This window comes from Vigna angularis, chromosome 1 (assembly GCF_016808095.1).
Source record: "Vigna angularis cultivar LongXiaoDou No.4 chromosome 1, ASM1680809v1, whole genome shotgun sequence".
Taxonomy (NCBI): Eukaryota; Viridiplantae; Streptophyta; class Magnoliopsida; order Fabales; family Fabaceae; genus Vigna; species Vigna angularis.
The window spans coordinates 21,909,599-21,927,556 of record NC_068970.1 but is presented as its reverse complement, the minus strand read 5'-3'; the positions used below and the strand labels follow the sequence as shown (position 1 = coordinate 21,927,556).

Genomic DNA, 17,958 nt, shown 5'->3' with positions numbered 1-17,958 from the left:
GAATTCTTTTAACGTCACAATCACGAAAAAAATAATTTATCATCTTTTTTATAAGTCTCACGAACAAAACTGGTTGGCAATTAACATCTCTTAATGCATGTGAGTTGTACAAAATATAAAAGGATACTAGGAGGAGAAGTTTTGGTAGCCATAATTTGTGTCGGGGATAAGATTAACGCTCCATCCAAATCAATAAATTAATTGATTAGATTTTAAAGAAAAGACCAAACACCAACAGATGTTAATAAACGAGTCTGCCAGATAACCTTGAGCTGTGCACTAGATTTTGGTTCACTTCTTCAAACAGTCACTTCTCAACCCAATCCATAGTCTTTTTGTCTCTGGAACAATGGACTAAAATATACATAATAAGACAAAATAGGAAAAATATTATACTAGTTTCTAAGCTTGCCACGAATTTTTCAAACCACAAAAACTGAGATTGCAGGTGACATGTGATCGGCCACTACAAGAAAGAACAGCGAACTATGTACGTACATATGAAGATGAAATGCAGTCAACACAATATGTCGGTGCCACCCAAGCTCGAGAGAAATAAAGCCACTCTCATTCAAGATATTTTGACAAGGTATAGTCACCACAAAAATGCTGCCGCAACAGTTGATGAACCAAGACTCCTGAACACAGTTTTTCTTATCACTTTTTAGTTCTTAAATCATTACAACATTTATATGAAACCATATAAGTCTAATTGAATCGATTGCCCAAAATTTTATTTGGTTTGATCACATTTAGGGTAAAAAAGTCAACCTGAACAGTCAAGCATGATCAATTTGAAAAACATTCTGGATCTAAAACAGTGACACCATTAGCTTGGGAAAAAGAAACTCAAAAATATCCATGCTTTGCAATTCACTACTTAGGTACGGTACAGGTAGAGCACAAACACAGTGTTGCAATTAGCATATTAGGTTCCGCAAGAGCTCAAAACATTGACAGCTTCCCAAGATTTTGCCCTAAGACTAAGTCTCCAACCAAATGTATAGCTAGCTTGAGAACGAAATAAAATCTGTTAGAAAAGAACTAAGGTCTTTTTTTATCAGCAAAAAAGAAGAAGAATAACGAGCGTGTGTGAAATTTATTACTGAGTGAAATTCATTGAAAATCATACTCTTCTGAACACTCCTTATTACTGACTGAAATTCATTGAAAATCATAAAATTTGTACTTTTCAAAAAACTTTATACACTAAGTGTGCTATTGTTGACACTCCTAAGTTTTAAAATTTCATGGGTATAGAGTTCAAAAGAGAGATTGATGGAATACCCTGTTAAAAACAAGTAAACTTAGGCCAGTAGAAGTGGTGCAAATATCCAAATCTAGTAAAAAAACTCATAACACTTGCATTCTAATGCCTCTAAAGAAGCTCAAGTATCTAATAAACAAATAAACCCTTAAGCCGGTAACATGTTGATAGACATTCAGGCGAAGGCTGATATAGAAACCAAACAGCAGTTATGCACTTGCATTCTATTTAATAAATTTAAGGAGTGAAACAATAAGCAATTCTAAAATGGTGACAAGGTGGGAAATAACCTCTTTCTGATAAACTAAGTAAGCGTAAGGTAAATGCGTAAATGTATTTGATACTCTCTACAAGTCTACTTCTCTTGTTTCCAAAACTCAGCAGATTAGGATATCCACTTAACCAAATACAATCATGAATCTTAATCTTCATTCAAACATTACTCCCGTATTTGCAAGTTTAATCAAAATTAATGCACTCAATAATCAATGACCAAAACACACAACACAAAAAAACTAATCTTTGAGAAGAGCAACACTCCACAATCTCTTGAGAACTTCTCTCTAAATTTATGATCATTTGATTATGAGCCTTTGAGACAAATAATTCAAGATATAAAATCTCAAGTTCGGGAACAAAGGTAGACTATAAATCAGAAACAATGTCTAACAGGCAGAGTAAAAACTAAAAAAAAGGAGGCAAAATCGCCTGCGAAGCAGTACCATAGTCAAAAACCAAAACCACATATTTTTTTTTTTGCCATATGTATAAACTTCCCCGGAATTAGAAGAATAATAAGAGAGGCTAATAAGTTACTAACTGTTAAAAGGTGCAAAAAAAGAGAATATGTACTATTCCACCTTTTTCTCCCTTCGCAAAACGTAACCCTTCACCTCACACGGAAGCCTCAACACACTCCCTCGCAAAATGCCCAGGCTTCCCACAATTAAAGCAGGTGCTCTTCCCAGCACCGCCAGCACCACCACCACCACTGTTACCACCGCCGTACCTTCCTCCTTCAATGCCGCAATCCCTAGCCAAATGACCTACCTCCCCACACCGAAAACAACCACCACCACTACCACCACCACCACCGACGCTCTTCGCAGTCGCGCAATCCCTCGCCATGTGTCCAAATCCGCCACACCTAAAGCAAGAGCCGCCTCCGCCCCCGCCTCCGCCTCCTCCTCCTCCTCCGCCGTTGCCTCCGCGCACGCAGTCCCTCGCGAGGTGACCAAACCCGCCGCAAACAAAGCACCCACCACCGCCGCCGGAATTGCTGCTTCGGTTGCAGTCCCTAGCCAGATGGCCGAAATCGCCACACTGATAGCACGCAGCACCGCCAGCGCCCGCGCCATTCCGCCTGGAGCCAAATCCGTACCCAGAGCCACGATTGCCGGAGGCGGCACGGGGCTGGAGAGGGGCGCCGTCGATTCCGGTGACGTCAACGGCCTTGGTCTTGTCGTTGTCGCCGGTGGCGATAGCGAACTCAACGCGATCGCCCTCGAGGAGAGTGCGGTAACCGTCGGATCTGATGGAGGACTGATGGACGAAGAGATCCTCGCCGCCGTCGTCAGGCTTGATGAAGCCGAAGCCTTTTCCATTGTTGAACCACTGCACAACGCCCGTGAATCTTTCTTCCGCCATGGAATCGGTTCGATTTGAGAGCCAACAAACCCTAGAGAGAGCCTCAGCGGTGGAATGCCACAACACAGCACTTGGTAGAGTCTCTCTCTCTATATATATTCGATGTGAACTGCAATTCCAAGGATCAATAAATCAAATCCAACCCTACCAGCGATTAATTATTAATTATTCATTAATTACTAGTTATCGATTACTTTAAATAATTTCTGTTTTTTAAATTATCCTTGTTTTCATAAACAGCCAAGCCAAGTTATCATGGAATATGTCTCAAATTTATTTAATTAACTCATTATTATATTATCAAATTTTATTAATTTTATTTATACTGTATGTTAAAAAATTCTGAAGAGTGAAAATAAAATATAACAAAATTTGAATCTATATCACAAGAGATTATCTAAAAAAAATATCAATAAATATATTTTATTAAAATAATCTAGTTGGAAACTATATTATATAAGATTTATCATTTTAGTTTATTTAGTTTATATATATGTTTTATCTTTAATTATAGTTGAATTAATATATATATATATATATATATATATATATATATATAAATAAGCAGTTTATTTTTCTTTTTACACATTGTTTTCTAATTTTTTTGTTTTGTTCATTTTATTCTTTAATTAACCCGTTATTTTAAACTGAGACAATTACATTTCTATTTTATTTTAAATATAATTATTTTAAATTAAAATAGTTATTTTATTATATTATCCTTTTAAATTATTGTGTATTTAATTTATTTTTAAATTAAAATAATTATTTATAATAAAAAATACAGATACCAATGTGTTTTTATTTAATTAGTGCATAAAAAAATTAGAAATTAATCAAATAACGTTTTATAGCTTGTTATGTAGTAAGATATTTTATCTTAAATATTATATTTATCACATAAAATATTTAAGATATTTATAAAACCACTAACCACATTTTTAGGTAAGGTGGTTATTTCTTATTTTGCTTATAAATACAGTAACAGGGCCAAGGTCCAGGTACGTTCTCTTTATGTCTAGAGACCCTAAATAATATTTCAGAGCAGTAATCACTCTCTTGAGAACTGAGGTTCCATAACTCACATCTGACTTGAGCGTCGGAGTATCTTTGCAGGTATCTCCCCCTCCTTTGACGAATATGAACAACAACAATTGGAGAAAAGCAAGCGTCCCAGACAGGCAGGAGCAACAAAGACACACCGGAAAATATCTACACCGAAACACTAATTTATAATTTTGTTATTTTATTCAAAATTCAATGGCTTTGCAATCGAACTTATGTGATCAAAATCCAAAGAAGAAAACAAGTTGAATTAAGTATGTGACATTTTTCTATCAAATTTAAAAGGAATCGATCACATAATAATATAAGTACTAGTTTATGTTGTGTTATTAAAAATTAAGTTATTTTATCATTTTAAAAACATGTTTACATAAATGTTAAATATATCGTATATTTTATTTTCGTAAGTAATAGTTTAAACAAAATAAGCCAAAATTTAAATCAGAAACGAAAGGCAAAATTACATGTATTTTAGCTTAACTTATTATACTTGTAAAACTGACAGTGAAATTATTGATGAATAATATAAAAATGGTGAAAGAAAAATTACAGGATTCGTCATATATCTATACAACGAAGGAGGGATGATAGACTTTGAGACTTGTTGCAGCATGAAGTAGGAGTTAATATCTATAAATTAATACACTTCCACGTTCCATTGCTCAGCTTTCTTCAATTGCTTCTTGTAATCAATCCAATCAATGCCTATATTACACAATCAAAAGACAACATAATCAATGAGGTTTCTCCCAAAACGATGTAGCAAGCCAAAAGGAAAATTTCTTACCATCTCTGGCAGCCAATGATACCATAATATCATCAATTCCCTTTTCCATTCCTTTCAGTCCACACATATACACAAAAGTATTATCCTTCTTCAGTAGTTCCCAAAGCTCTTCTGCATATTGAGCCATTCGAGTTTGGATGTACATCTTCTCTCCTTGCTCATTTGTTTGTTCTCTGCTCACAGCAAAGTCAAGTCTGAAGTTCTCTGGATATTTCTCCTGCATCTTTTCAAATTCCTGCCTCATACAAAACAACTTCTATCAGTATATTAAAATATCTTTAAAACAAACCATGAATGAGAAAACTCCCATTCTTCTCACCTCTTTGTAAAGCAATGAGCTGCTTGTAGGTACACCCAAGAAGAGCCATGCCAAACCATTGAACTACATATACGTCAAACATGGTTAATAATCAAATGTTTCCACTTATAAACACATACTGATAATGTTCAAAGTTTTGTAATCAGAATATCAGTTTGCCTATGCCGATTATAAAGCAATGGCTAAAGCTTATCTCACAATGTAAAAATGGCTTAATGAATCACAGAACCTATCAGACTCAGTTAAAATTACATTAAAATGTCTCACAAAAATGGCTAAATGTGCTGGTTTTGGTTTCTGATACATCTGAATAAGGATACTAGATTTTGCAGACACTTGCCTTGTAATCTTCGTGCTTCTCAAAGAACATTTTCCATAAAAATGAGCGAAATGGGGCAATCCCAGTTCCAGTTGCCAACTGTGAAGAAAATTTCAATGATCAAATGGTGAAGACCAGAACAGTCGTCATGTATATGTACACCATATTCGTTTTCATCTTATAATAAAATGAATGATAGTGTACCATGACAACGGTGGCATTAGGATCTTTTGGCATAAGCATTTCTTTCCCAACAGGTCCAGTTATTGTTACATCAGATCCTGGCTTCAGGTCACCTGAATAAAAGAGGAACATGAATAATTGGTAGAAGAACACGGTAGACTCCATTAGTGTAACAAAGTAAAGTAGCCAAATAAGATATTCTAGCCTACATTGTGTTAAACATAAAAAACAAACTACTCATCCTTACACAAGAAATTTGAGCAGACTCCCTTGACAATTTCTCCACTTTCATTTGTGTACACTAGTCGTTTCACGCATAGAGAAACCTGTATGAAAGCAATCATATCAAGCTAACCAGTTTAGTACACAATTTTGGACTGATATAATTTCTCTTTCTCTCTCTCCCTTGTTATAGTTCAAAATTTCAAATTAGTGCAGGTGTACAATAGGCAAGCAACTGAAGTAAGTTCAGAACAAGACTCGTGTATGAAAGCAACAATATTGATCAAATAAAAGCGTTATAATGTTTACAATGTGAAATTGTTAATATATGACATGATACTCACAGTCTTGGAATCACCAAAGTCACCAATGGCACTGCTGGCAATAGAATACAATCTCAGTTTATGAGGTTTGCCATTCTTGTCAACACCGTCAGGAATTACCCCAATTGATTGTCCTTCTCTGTAAGGAACCTCTCCTGAAATCAAAACACCATAACATTAGCTGTCTACAAAGAGAAAAAGAAAAGAGAAAAGTAATGAACTTCGCACCCTCGGTGCTGAAGACCATGTGCCAAGTTTCTCCTGGAGCATCATCTCCTGTGATCTTTGTGTTGAGAAGGCATCTACCAATGTATGGGGCCTTGGGTTTGAACTTGTTCACAATTACACCTTCATCCTGTTTCTTAGACTCTTTTTCAACCTTGGTTGGTGCCTCAGTGGTGACTTGAGCTCTGATGGAAACCACCCTTCCATTGCTGGAAACATCTCTGTATTGAAATGGAACCTGAGATAGAAACCTTACTTAACAACCCAGATCATCTAAACTGCAATATCAGTCCTCAATTACATCAAAGACAAAACTTAGATACAACATTTTCTTAGCTACTTTTAATGATAAAAAAATTACATTAAAAGTCATCATAGATGATCACAATGAAATTCTGATTATGTTTGTGATGGAAGTAATCAGACATACCTTCTTGAAAATGACTCTCTCTGGGGCAACGATGGAGGTCCTACTTTGGAGAGAGGTGGATTTGGTGGATGGAAAAGAGACTGCAGCACTGACAGCAGCAGCCATTGATGAAACTAGCTAGGGGAAGAAATGCTGAATGAAGTGATGAATTGATGTGAGTATGAAAGAATTTAGAGAAAAGAGAAAAAGTATAAGATTTGAGTGGACGAGATTTGGAAGCAAATGCAGTGGCCGATATTATATTAGGATAAGTGTAAGTGTGTGATGGTATAACCAGCTTTCAACTATCACCTTACATATATGTACTTCCTTCGCCTCCAACCAAATTCAAAAAATGTCACCAAATGGAATATACACTTCAAACCAGAAATAAATTTATTGTTTAAATTAAAACATTCAAACTATATAAAACTGTAGAATTTAGAATATTAGGGGACATACTGTATTTCTTTTAGTAGCTTTTTTAATGCTTCACTTCTCAGAATAATCACCATATTCATTAATAAGTTTCTAACCTTTAAAACCATTTCATGATATTTCGATCAAATCGAAGGGAAAGCCAAAATCATTAGAATCTTGAATTTGGTTTTCACCACAAAAAATACATATAAAATCTAAAAGCGACATTTCTCCCCTGTAAAAAGCCAACTTGACTGGGCAATGTCTCTTACGTTTTGTTTGCATCTAAGGCAGAGAACGGAAAAGATTTTTCTAACAAAAATATAGAAAAGATGGAAAGGGATTGAAAATGTAACGCACATCCTTACTTTAAAAATTCGGTGAATTAATAAAAGAATGGTCTGAAATCATTAGTTTACTCGTAATATATGTATAAAAAAAAGTCAAGTTCTCTAAATTAAAATTACACTAACCATAGAAGAATAGAATTTCTCTGGGCTATTTATAAATAAATGTATTTTTTTAATGTGAATATGCACCTTTTTTTTTACATTTTATATTAAGAAATGTTAATGTAAAAATGAACATAAAATCTCTTGCTTTTACTTCCTGCAACCCCACAATTTCTTTACATACCCCCTCAAATTTTCAAAATGATATTTAACATATTCTAAAAGTGATTTCTGAATTATACATTTTACAAAAAATAGCCAGGATAAATTTTCTGGAAATTTTGAAACAATTTTTAGAATGAGATTTTCATAACAAAATTTCCAGACAAGATTTTTAAAACAAAATTCTCAACATGCATAAAATATGGACAAAGTTTCTCCAAATGAGATTTTGGAAACAAACTTTTCACTACATATAATATCTTTTAGAACAAGTTTTTCGAAACATCCCTACATTAAGTTATGATGAATTGGAATGAATTGGAAGGAATAAAGATGTCTTTGGGCTAGTGAATACTAAAAAACATTTAGTTATGCAAATTGATCAAATGATAAGCTGGATGATGGTGATAACATTGGTGAAAATTTGAGGCTTTAGTGAACTAAAACTGGCTCTAGAAAAAGAAAATTCAATTATAAAACAGAAGGCCAAGGTTAAATGGTTAGAGAAAGGGATATAAACTCTAAAATACTTCCATTATAGGATAAGGTGGAGAAGAATAAATAATGAAAAGTAGTTGCAAATAGGTCGAATAGAGTAGTTCCAAAAGTAATATATGGTTCCCCATCAACATTTATTAAGGAAGGAAGTCTATTGGATAGTATCCTAAGATTTATTAAGGAGAGAAGTTTCTTGGATAGTATCATAGTAACTAACTAAATAGTAGATCATTTGTACACAAAGGAAGAAGAGTACAATAATTATTAAGATAGACTATGAAAAAGCCTACCACTGAGTCAGTTGAGAATTCATCACTGAATTGATGATAACTTCCTCATTTGGAAACAACAAGGATAAAATACTAGAAAGACATAAAATGGTTGATCCTTGTATCGTACCTAGGGTAAACCAAACGGTCAGCATTCAGCACCATTCAGTCCATCCACTCAGGGCCATTCGGTCCATCCGCTACGGTTAACCGGGTCAACAAGGATAAAAGACTAGAAAGACATAAAATGGTTCATCCTCATCTTATTCAACCTAATGTTTCTACTACTTCTTGGACATCAGGTCATTCATAAAAGATCTCTTTCTCAAAATCATGGAGGTCATTCAATCAACAAATATAGTTTTGCCCTTCAAAATCCAAAATCTTCAATGAAATTCTTGGAATGCTTCTACTGTTTCTTGGCAGATCATTTGCGCTCAATGTCAAATATGTAACAAAATTGGCCACCACTGCCATACAATGTTAATGGCAGAAAATACAATTTTTTTCTTTAAAAAAGGGGGGTCAAACGGATTGATCCAATAGCCCATCAACTCTCGTAGGATAGGATAGGTTATATTTTCTGGTGTGTGTTGTATAAACAAAGTGGTTTGTCCCAGTTCATTGTTAATAAACTACAAATGGATCGGACCAAAAAGGGACTGAACTTATCTGTTTTGTCATCCTAGTTGTAGATTTCATTTTCTATCTATGGGTATTAATTTAGTGTAGACTTTAATAAAAGTTTTAAAGAATAATTCTGATGTATTATTTCAAAGAGTAGAGTACCATATATATACATTCAAGGATCCTATAATTCTTCATCTATTAAAGGAATGACAGGTGCACAAATCTGCACAAATTATAATAATATCTAAATTATAACTAACACAATATTTGATTGCCTAATATCCTTTAATAGAATATTTGGCATATCTTAACACCCCCACTCAAGTTGGTGCATGGATATCACACATTCCCAACTTGAATAGAGACTCATTAAACAATCTTCTTGACACTCCTTTGGTGAGAACATCAGCCAACTGCAATTCTGATCTTACAAAAGGAAATGAAATTATTCCAGCTTCAAGCTTCTCTTTGATGAAATGTCTATCAATCTCCACATGCTTTGTTCTATCATGTTGCACAGGATTGTGAGCAATTGCTATAGCCGAAGTATTGTCACAATACAAACTCATAGCTTCGTTTTGTTTAAAGCCCAAATCTGATAGCACATTTTTAATCCACAGAAGTTCACATACACCTAGTGTCATGCCTCTGAATTCTGCTTCAGCACTAGATCTTGCTACTACAAGTTGTTTTTTACTCCTCCAAGTTACAAGATTCCCTCTTACAAAAGTAAAGTATCTAGAGGTAGATCTTCTATCATCTTTTGAACCTGCCCAATCTACATTAGTGTACCCTTCTACCTTTAAGTTTTCATGATTTGAGAACAAAATTCCTTTTCCAGGAGCGGACTTCAAATATCTCAAAATCCTTTCAACAGCATCCATATGAATCTTCTGTGGGTCATGCATAAATTGACTAACAACATTCACTGCATAGGTGATATCTGGACGTGTATGGCACAAATAAATTAATTTTCCTACCAGCCTTTGGTATCTTCCTCTATCTATGCTTGCTAAATTTGAGCATTGAAAGAGTTTATGATTTTGTTCAATTGGTGTATCAGCTGGTTTACTCCCAAGCAGCCCAGTTCCCGATAGTAAATCAATAGTATATTTTCTTTGGCATAGAAAAATACCATGTTTTGATCTAGCTACTTCAATACCCAAAAAATATTTGAGGTTTCCAAGTTGTTTCATCTCAAATTCAGATGCAAGGTATTGTTGTAAACTAGAAATCTCATCCTGGTCATTTCCTGTAACAATCATGTCATCTACATATATAATCAAAGCTGTAACTTTTCCTTTTCCTCTCTTAAAAAATAAGGTGTGATCCGAGTTACTTGCTCTATAGCCAAAAGCCTTCATAGACTTGGTAAACCTTTCAAACCATGCTTTTGGGGATTGTTTTAATCCATATAGAGCCTTCTTTAATTTGTAAACCTTCATTCCAATTGAATCAGTCATGCGTGGTGGAGAATCCATATAAATTTCTTCTGAAATTTCTCCGTGTAGGAAAGTATTTTTCACATTAAATTGTAGAAGAGACCAATCTTGGTTTGCAGCTAGCGACAAAAATATTCTCACAGTATTGAGCTTGGCTACCGGTGCGAACGTCTCTTGGTAATCTACACCATAAGACTGAGTGTAACCTTTAGCCACAAGTCGTGCTTTATACCTCTCAATAGTTCCATCAGCTTTATGCTTAATTGTAAAGACCCATTTGCAGCCCACAATTTTCTTCCCTCTTAGTAAGGACACAAGATCCCAAGTGTTGTTTTTTTTAAAGCTGTCATCTCCTCAACCATTGCTTCAGTCCATCTAGGATCTGCCAAAGCTTCCTGTATATTACTAGGAATAAAAATTGAAGATAATTGAGATACAAATGATGCATATGACTGAGATAACCTGTGAGATGACACATATTTACTAATGGGATATTTAACTTTGGCTTGGAGGTCTGGTTCATATTTAACTGGAGGTTGACCACGGTTAGAACGAGGTGGAAGAATATATTGAACAGTAGTAGACTCAGTGTTTGGTGTGCTGGTGGTCTCACGTAGACAAGAATCAATTCCATGATCAATTTCATCTAAATTAGTATTATCAGAGATAGGATCAGAAGGTACCTTTGAAGAGTCAAGTTGAACCTGTGGAGAAGATTGAGCCAATTGGTTATGATCAGAAGACACTATATTATCCAGAAAAAAAGGGTCCATATTTAGGATTGGCTCACTTCCTACAGAATGATCCTCACACGATAATTTATCTTCACAATCAAACATATCAACATCATGATTATGCACTTCACTTTCATTGCCTCCCTGAAGTGGAGAATCAACATAAAAAAATTCATGCTCATTAAATGTTACATCCATAGAAATATAAAATTTCTTTGATGATAGATGGTAAGCACGATAACCTTTTTGAGTTGATCCATACCCAACAAAACACATTTGATCGCTCGTTCTTCAAGCTTTGTACGTTGATGTGGGTGTAAGTGAACATATATAACACATCCAAAAATATGAGGTGGTAAATAAACTATGGGAGGAAGGATACAATGATCAGACAACACATCAAAAGGCCTTCGAAAGTTAAGCACACTAGAAGGGGTTCGATTAATTAAATAAACGACAGAGCTCACAGCCTCACCCCATAAATGAGATGGGACATTACCATCTATCAAAAGTGATCTTGTCACCTCTTATATATGTCTATTTTTCCTCTCAGCCACTCCATTTTGTTGTGGTGAATAAGGACATGTAGTTTGATGTAAGATGCCTTTAGAGTTCATGAACTCTATTAATTCAGTCTTAAAATATTCCCCTTCATTGTTTGATCGAATGACCTTAATAGATGTGTTAAATTGTGTAACAATCAGATGATAGAAGGAACGAACCACATCACATACATCACTTTTATATTTAAGCAAATATATCCAGGTTACCCGAGTACAATCATCAACAAAACTGATAAACCATTTTTTCCATTATGTGTAGATTGCGGGGCAGGGCCCCAAACATCTGTGTGAATTAATGAAAAAGGAAAATCAGTTTTGTTATTGCTTAAAGGAAACACAACACGATGATTTTTTGCCAAAACACAAGTTTCACAAAAAAAATCAGAAATATTGCATTTATGAAATAGTGATGGAAATAATTTTTTTAAATAACCAAAATAGGGATGTCTCAACCGTCTATGCCACAACCAAATTTCTTTTTTGCTTTTATCTTGTATGTGATCGTTCGCAAGACAAGCCAACCCTCTTTTATGGTTTGATTGTGAGACATTTTCAAGATAATACAGTCCTTCACTCTCTCTACCACTAGCAATCTTCTCCTTGGAATGGATGTTCTGAAAAAGACAATAGGTTGGGCAAAACAAGGCAACACAAGAATGTGATTTGGTTAACTTGCTTACGGAGATAAGATTACAGTTTAATGTAGGAACAAATAAAACATCAGGAATCAATAAGGAGGGTGAGAGGGATATAGTACCTATACCTTCAATAGGAGATGAGACCTCATTGGCATTAATAATAACAATTTTAGAATAATTAGAGGAAAAATTAGTAAATATATGAGGATCACAAGTCATATGATCAGTAGCACCCGAATCAATTATCCAATCACTACCCTTAGTAACAACAGAAAGACTAAGGGCAGAGCTAGATATGCCTGACTTGGTCATAAATCTGGCAGCAGTAGAAATATAACTCTTAGAAGCAGCGGACGTTTCAAAAATCATGTTTCTCCGATTGATTGTCATCGGAAGAAGCCATCAGAAATATTCAATGAAAAAAAACACTAATTCCTATATTGTAGAGGGTATCAGTGTTTGGCTCTGATACCATAATAAAAGGTTTAAAGAATAATTCTGATGTATTATTTCAAAGAGTAGAGTATCATATATATATATATATATATATATATATATATATATATATATATATATATATATATATATATATATATATATATATATATATTCATGGATCCTATAATTCTTCATCTATTAAAGGAATGACATGTGTACAAATCTGCACAGATTATAATAAGGGGTTTGCTAACGCGCGTACGCCTGTTTTTCAGTTGGTACGTTTTAGCAATGTGTACCGGATTTTAATAGACAAAAATATCTTTATATATCATGGATTCTAAGTTTTAAGGTTAAAGGTATTTTAATAATTTTCATTCTCAAAACTAAAAAAAAAAAAAAAAAAGAAACCCCCCAAACCCTTACTCACCTCTCTCATTCCTCTCAACCCTTTCTCTTTCATCTTTCTAACTCCAATCTTTTCTCTGTCTTTCTCATTCCTCTCAACCCTTTCTCTTTCATCTTTTTCACTCCAATCTTTTCTCTGTCATCCCTACTGTAGCCCCAATTGAAAAAATAAAAAATTTCTCTCAACCCTTTCTCTTTCATCTTTCTCACTCCAATCTTTTCCCTGTCATCTCTACTGTAGCCCCGATTGAAAATATCAAAAACACTTGCCGTTAAACAATCTTACAAAAAAAATGATTTTATAATGAGTTTTCATCTTATAATTTTTGTCTTATCTAATTTTATCCAATTTTTACAAGCATAAAGGAATTAGTAATTGACTTGGAAAAAAATCAGAAATACTTGTTGTTAAACAATTTCTTACAAAAAATGATTTTATAATGAGTTTTTATTTTATAATTTTTGTCTTATCTAATTTTATCTAATTTTCACAAGCATAATGACATCAAAGGAATTGGTAATTGGCCTGGAAAAAATCAGAAACACTCATTGTTAAGCAATTTCTTACAAAAATGACTTTATAATGAGTTTTCATTTTATAATTTTTGTCGTATATAATTTTATCTAATTTTCACAAGCATAATGACATCCAAAAGAATTGGTAATTGGCCTGGAGGGATGATTCAACATATGCAGATGATAAGGGTTAGTGAAGATGGTGAAATTGAAGAGATCTTGAATGAACTTTTGCCTGAAGGTGAATATGTCAATGACTCAACTATTTACAAAGGCAAATTGTTTAAAGGCAGATGTTTCTGATTTTTTCAGTTGGAACTACAGTAGGGATGACAGAGAAAAGGTTGGAGTGAGAGAGATGAAAGAGAAAGGATTGAGAGGAATGAGAGAGGTGAGTAAGGGTTTGGGGTTTTTTTTTTTTAAGTTTTGAGAATGAAAATTATTAAAATACCCTTAACCTTAAAACTTAGAATCCATGATATATAAGGGTATTTTTGTCTACTAAAATCCGGTACACATTGCTAAAATGTACCAACTGAAAAACAGGCGTACGCGCGTTAGCAAACCCCTTATAATAATATCTAAATTATAACTAACACAATATTTGATTGCTTACTATCCTTTAATAGAATATTTGACATATCTTAACATACTTCGTCTTTTAACTTTAATTTCATACTAAATGCCTTGTAAATTTTCGATCTTTAATATCGTTGAAGATTTTTTTTCCTCAATATTTATTAGCTTTAAGCATAAGCCAAATTTGAAAACCTAAAAAAGTGAAGAAAAATAACTTATAAAAAAGAATGTTATATTAATATGCATCACATAAAATTTCTAGTAACTTTAATAAGTAGTTAATATATATATATATATAATTAAAATTTATTTAGACTAACATAATTTTACTATTATTATTATTATTTCTCGCATTTAAAAAAAATACTTTTTTTAAGAAGAAACGAGTATTATTTGTTTAGCTGATAAAAAAAATTTCGAAATATATTTATACAAACATGATTTTAAAAAAACGATAACATATTATTTTTATTAAAAATCTAAAATAATATATTTTTTGTAACATCCCAAAAATACAGTAAACACCATATAGTAGAATTAATTACATTTAATGATAAACAAATCAGTCTTAATTAACAAAAGCAAAGGTTCAGGCCGAACGGCCTTACGAGAAGTTAATTACAAAACCACGCTCGGCCTAAATGTACCCAACCAACGGTTTACAAAGCAAAGATACATACCGATCGGTCAAATAATATAAAGGTCGTTCCAAAATCAGTACAATGAAATATCTAATCTAAACATATAACCGAACGTCTACTGTTCGAACTTCACTTCAACTTCCACCAGGTTTGCATCCTCCAACTTTTCTTCTTCTAGTGTTTCCTCAAGTAACGCCTCCCCATCTGCTCACATCCACACGGATGATCATCGCATAGATAGGACGGACATACAAAGACGATCGACAACGCAAAGAAGAGAACACAGGGTAAGCTTATTGAATTTAATTCAAGTAAAATCATTCATTTCATAACACATCAAACATATCAAATATTTCACAACATATAATTAAATCAATCCCTTAACTCAATCAATTCCTGATACTAAACTGACTGTCCGGACTGTATGAATCTTGTGTAGTTACTACGTTTCGTGCACCCGGGTGATGTAATAACTGAAATTCTCCTCAGCTGCCACCCGAGGTTAGTCCGTTCCGTCCAAAGTAACCCTAAGGACTAGGACCTCCTGCCGTTCCCACACATGACGTACCCCCTCTACGTGAAGTCGAGTACTCACGGAACATCAGGATGAAACGTCGGCCAAGCTTTGTCCACATTCATACATTACAAATCACAACTTTCATTCTAGAGTCGTTCCTCCCTGGAACGCTCGTTCAAATTCAACAACCGTTTATTCATCACATATATTGTTCATCATTTATAATCTTTCACTTTATTTTTGTTTTTGTCTTCCAGTACAAGTACATAAAATCACTACGTTCAGCCCTCTTTATAACGAGGACAAACGTGAGGAACGAGACCTAAGAATTTCCCCCGTTCCAAAACAGAATAGGACCGACTACAAGATAGATGGACGACCTGTATTAACATGGGTGTTCAACATGGTCGGTCGACACAGATGGACGACCTGTATTACAATGTGACTCGACATCATCGGTCGACACAAATGGATGATCTGTATTATCATGGGTGATCAACATGGTCGGTCGACACAGATGGTCGACCTATATTAACAAGGGTGCTCGACATGGTCGGTCGACACAGATGGATGATCTGTATTATAAGGGTGATCAACATGATCGGTCGACACAGATGATCGACCTATATTAACAAGGGTGCTCGACATGGTCGGTCGACACAGATGGATGATCTGTATTATAAGGGTGATCAACATGGTAGGTCGACACAGATGATCGACCTGTATTAACAAGGCTGCTCGACATGGTCGGTCGACACAGATGGATGATCTGAGGTTCGGTTCGTGGAATATCAAGGCTGGCCAACTTGTCGGAAGGACCAATTGCTATAGTTCACATACAGAAAACCAATGCTAGTAAACGACTGAGCACGGTAGAGAACATTATTAAAGTTAGACCAACACTATGTTCATTTAGAGATTATACAAGAAAAGAGTATGAGCGCTTGGTGTAAGACCGAGCACTACTCAGTACGAATGATAGGTGTAAGACCGACACTGCTCATTATGGACTCTAAGTAGAAGGTCAACACTCTCATCTTCAGCCAGAATTCTTCCCAAATGAAAGTATTCCATTTCAAAGAAGTTTACTAGAACACTAAACGGTCAAGAACCGTTTAATGTCGAACGTACGTTATCATAGGGGAGTTTATATTCAAGTTTCACTTACATTCACTCATTTCTCAGCATATATATTTCATATATCAAATAATCACATATCACAAAATCATGCTTCATACAACTTCGCATAACGTACATGCATCACAGTCAAAAGCATACGAATTAAATTGAATAAGCTTCCCTTACCTCTAACGCGAACAGACGCCCTACAGTGTGCAACTTGACTTGTAAAATTTACAAATTCCTTCTACCCGCAACGCTTACTACTTCTATGAATCAATCATCAAAGATAGATGGAAACGGTTCAGCATTTAACTAAGGAATTCCAGAAACCCAGAGTTTGGGCGTGCATGCTCACAGAACGACAGTTTGAAGGAAAAAGGACTTACCGGTTTCAGAACGCTAAAGTGTTCGGTTCCGGTGGAAGCTCAAGGCAACGTGGATCCTTCTACGGTGCCTAAACAGTAATCGGAGCAGAGGACGGTGAGTTGCAGTAGAGAGAAGTGAAAGGTTTTCTAGAGAGAAGGTGGAGAAAAATGGAGATCTGAAGTTAGGAAGAAGAAGAAGCGTGCAGAAGAATGAGCAGAGTTTTTCAGAAATGATTTTTCTGCTTGCCCACGCCCCAAAGACGGACGTGCGCCCTTCTGCTGACACCTGCCCTCACTTACTGACTTCAGAATGTTCCAGTTGACACTTGGCAGCTCATGCAATCAGAGTTTTAGTGCATTTTTTTAATGCCTCTGAGCAAGTGGCGCGGTGCATTTATGGAAGCTAACAGGTGACTCAGCAGTGTAATTAATGAGACGTGACATTTTTCAATAAAAGTTATATTTTATTTCAAACTTCCTTTTACAAAATATAATTAAAAAGTTGCCGTTAAACATGATTATTTGAAAACAAACAAAAATATTTAAAAAATGTTATATGTTAATTTCAAAATTATGAAAAACTGAAGGTTTTTGTTACAATAATTGAGATGATATTTTAAAACAAACCAAAAGTTACATTTATGTTGTTAATATTGCATTGGGAAATTGTCATAATCCATATCGAGATAAGCTTGACAAAGTGTTGAGAGCTATGTGTGATGGTGCTTGATGATCAAACAATATCAAAGGAAGCGATTCTCATAGAGAGCAACATTTATTGATTTTTCCATCAAAAGA

General features: G+C 34.6%; 2 protein-coding genes across 2 annotated transcripts; both read right to left on the bottom strand.

Annotated features, from left to right (window-relative positions):
* Positions 1-1,896: 1,896 nt before the first annotated feature.
* LOC108333022 (cold shock protein 1) lies at positions 1,897-4,214 on the bottom strand. The gene is made up of 2 exons (XM_017568345.2): positions 4,000-4,214; positions 1,897-3,023 (listed from the first exon to the last, which is right to left on the bottom strand). The coding sequence occupies exon 2, from the start codon at positions 2,912-2,914 to the stop codon at positions 2,162-2,164; it is 753 nt and encodes a 250-aa protein (XP_017423834.1). The 5' UTR covers positions 2,915-3,023; positions 4,000-4,214; the 3' UTR covers positions 1,897-2,161.
* A 200-nt stretch (positions 4,215-4,414) lies between these two features.
* LOC108332429 (ferredoxin--NADP reductase, leaf isozyme, chloroplastic) lies at positions 4,415-6,984 on the bottom strand. Its single transcript, XM_017567694.2, has 9 exons — positions 6,788-6,984; positions 6,361-6,595; positions 6,154-6,287; positions 5,835-5,913; positions 5,609-5,700; positions 5,426-5,503; positions 5,086-5,148; positions 4,767-5,001; positions 4,415-4,684 (listed from the first exon to the last, which is right to left on the bottom strand). The coding sequence occupies exons 1-9, from the start codon at positions 6,890-6,892 to the stop codon at positions 4,617-4,619; spliced, it is 1,089 nt and encodes a 362-aa protein (XP_017423183.1). The 5' UTR covers positions 6,893-6,984; the 3' UTR covers positions 4,415-4,616.
* Between the last annotated feature and the right edge of the window lie 10,974 nt (positions 6,985-17,958).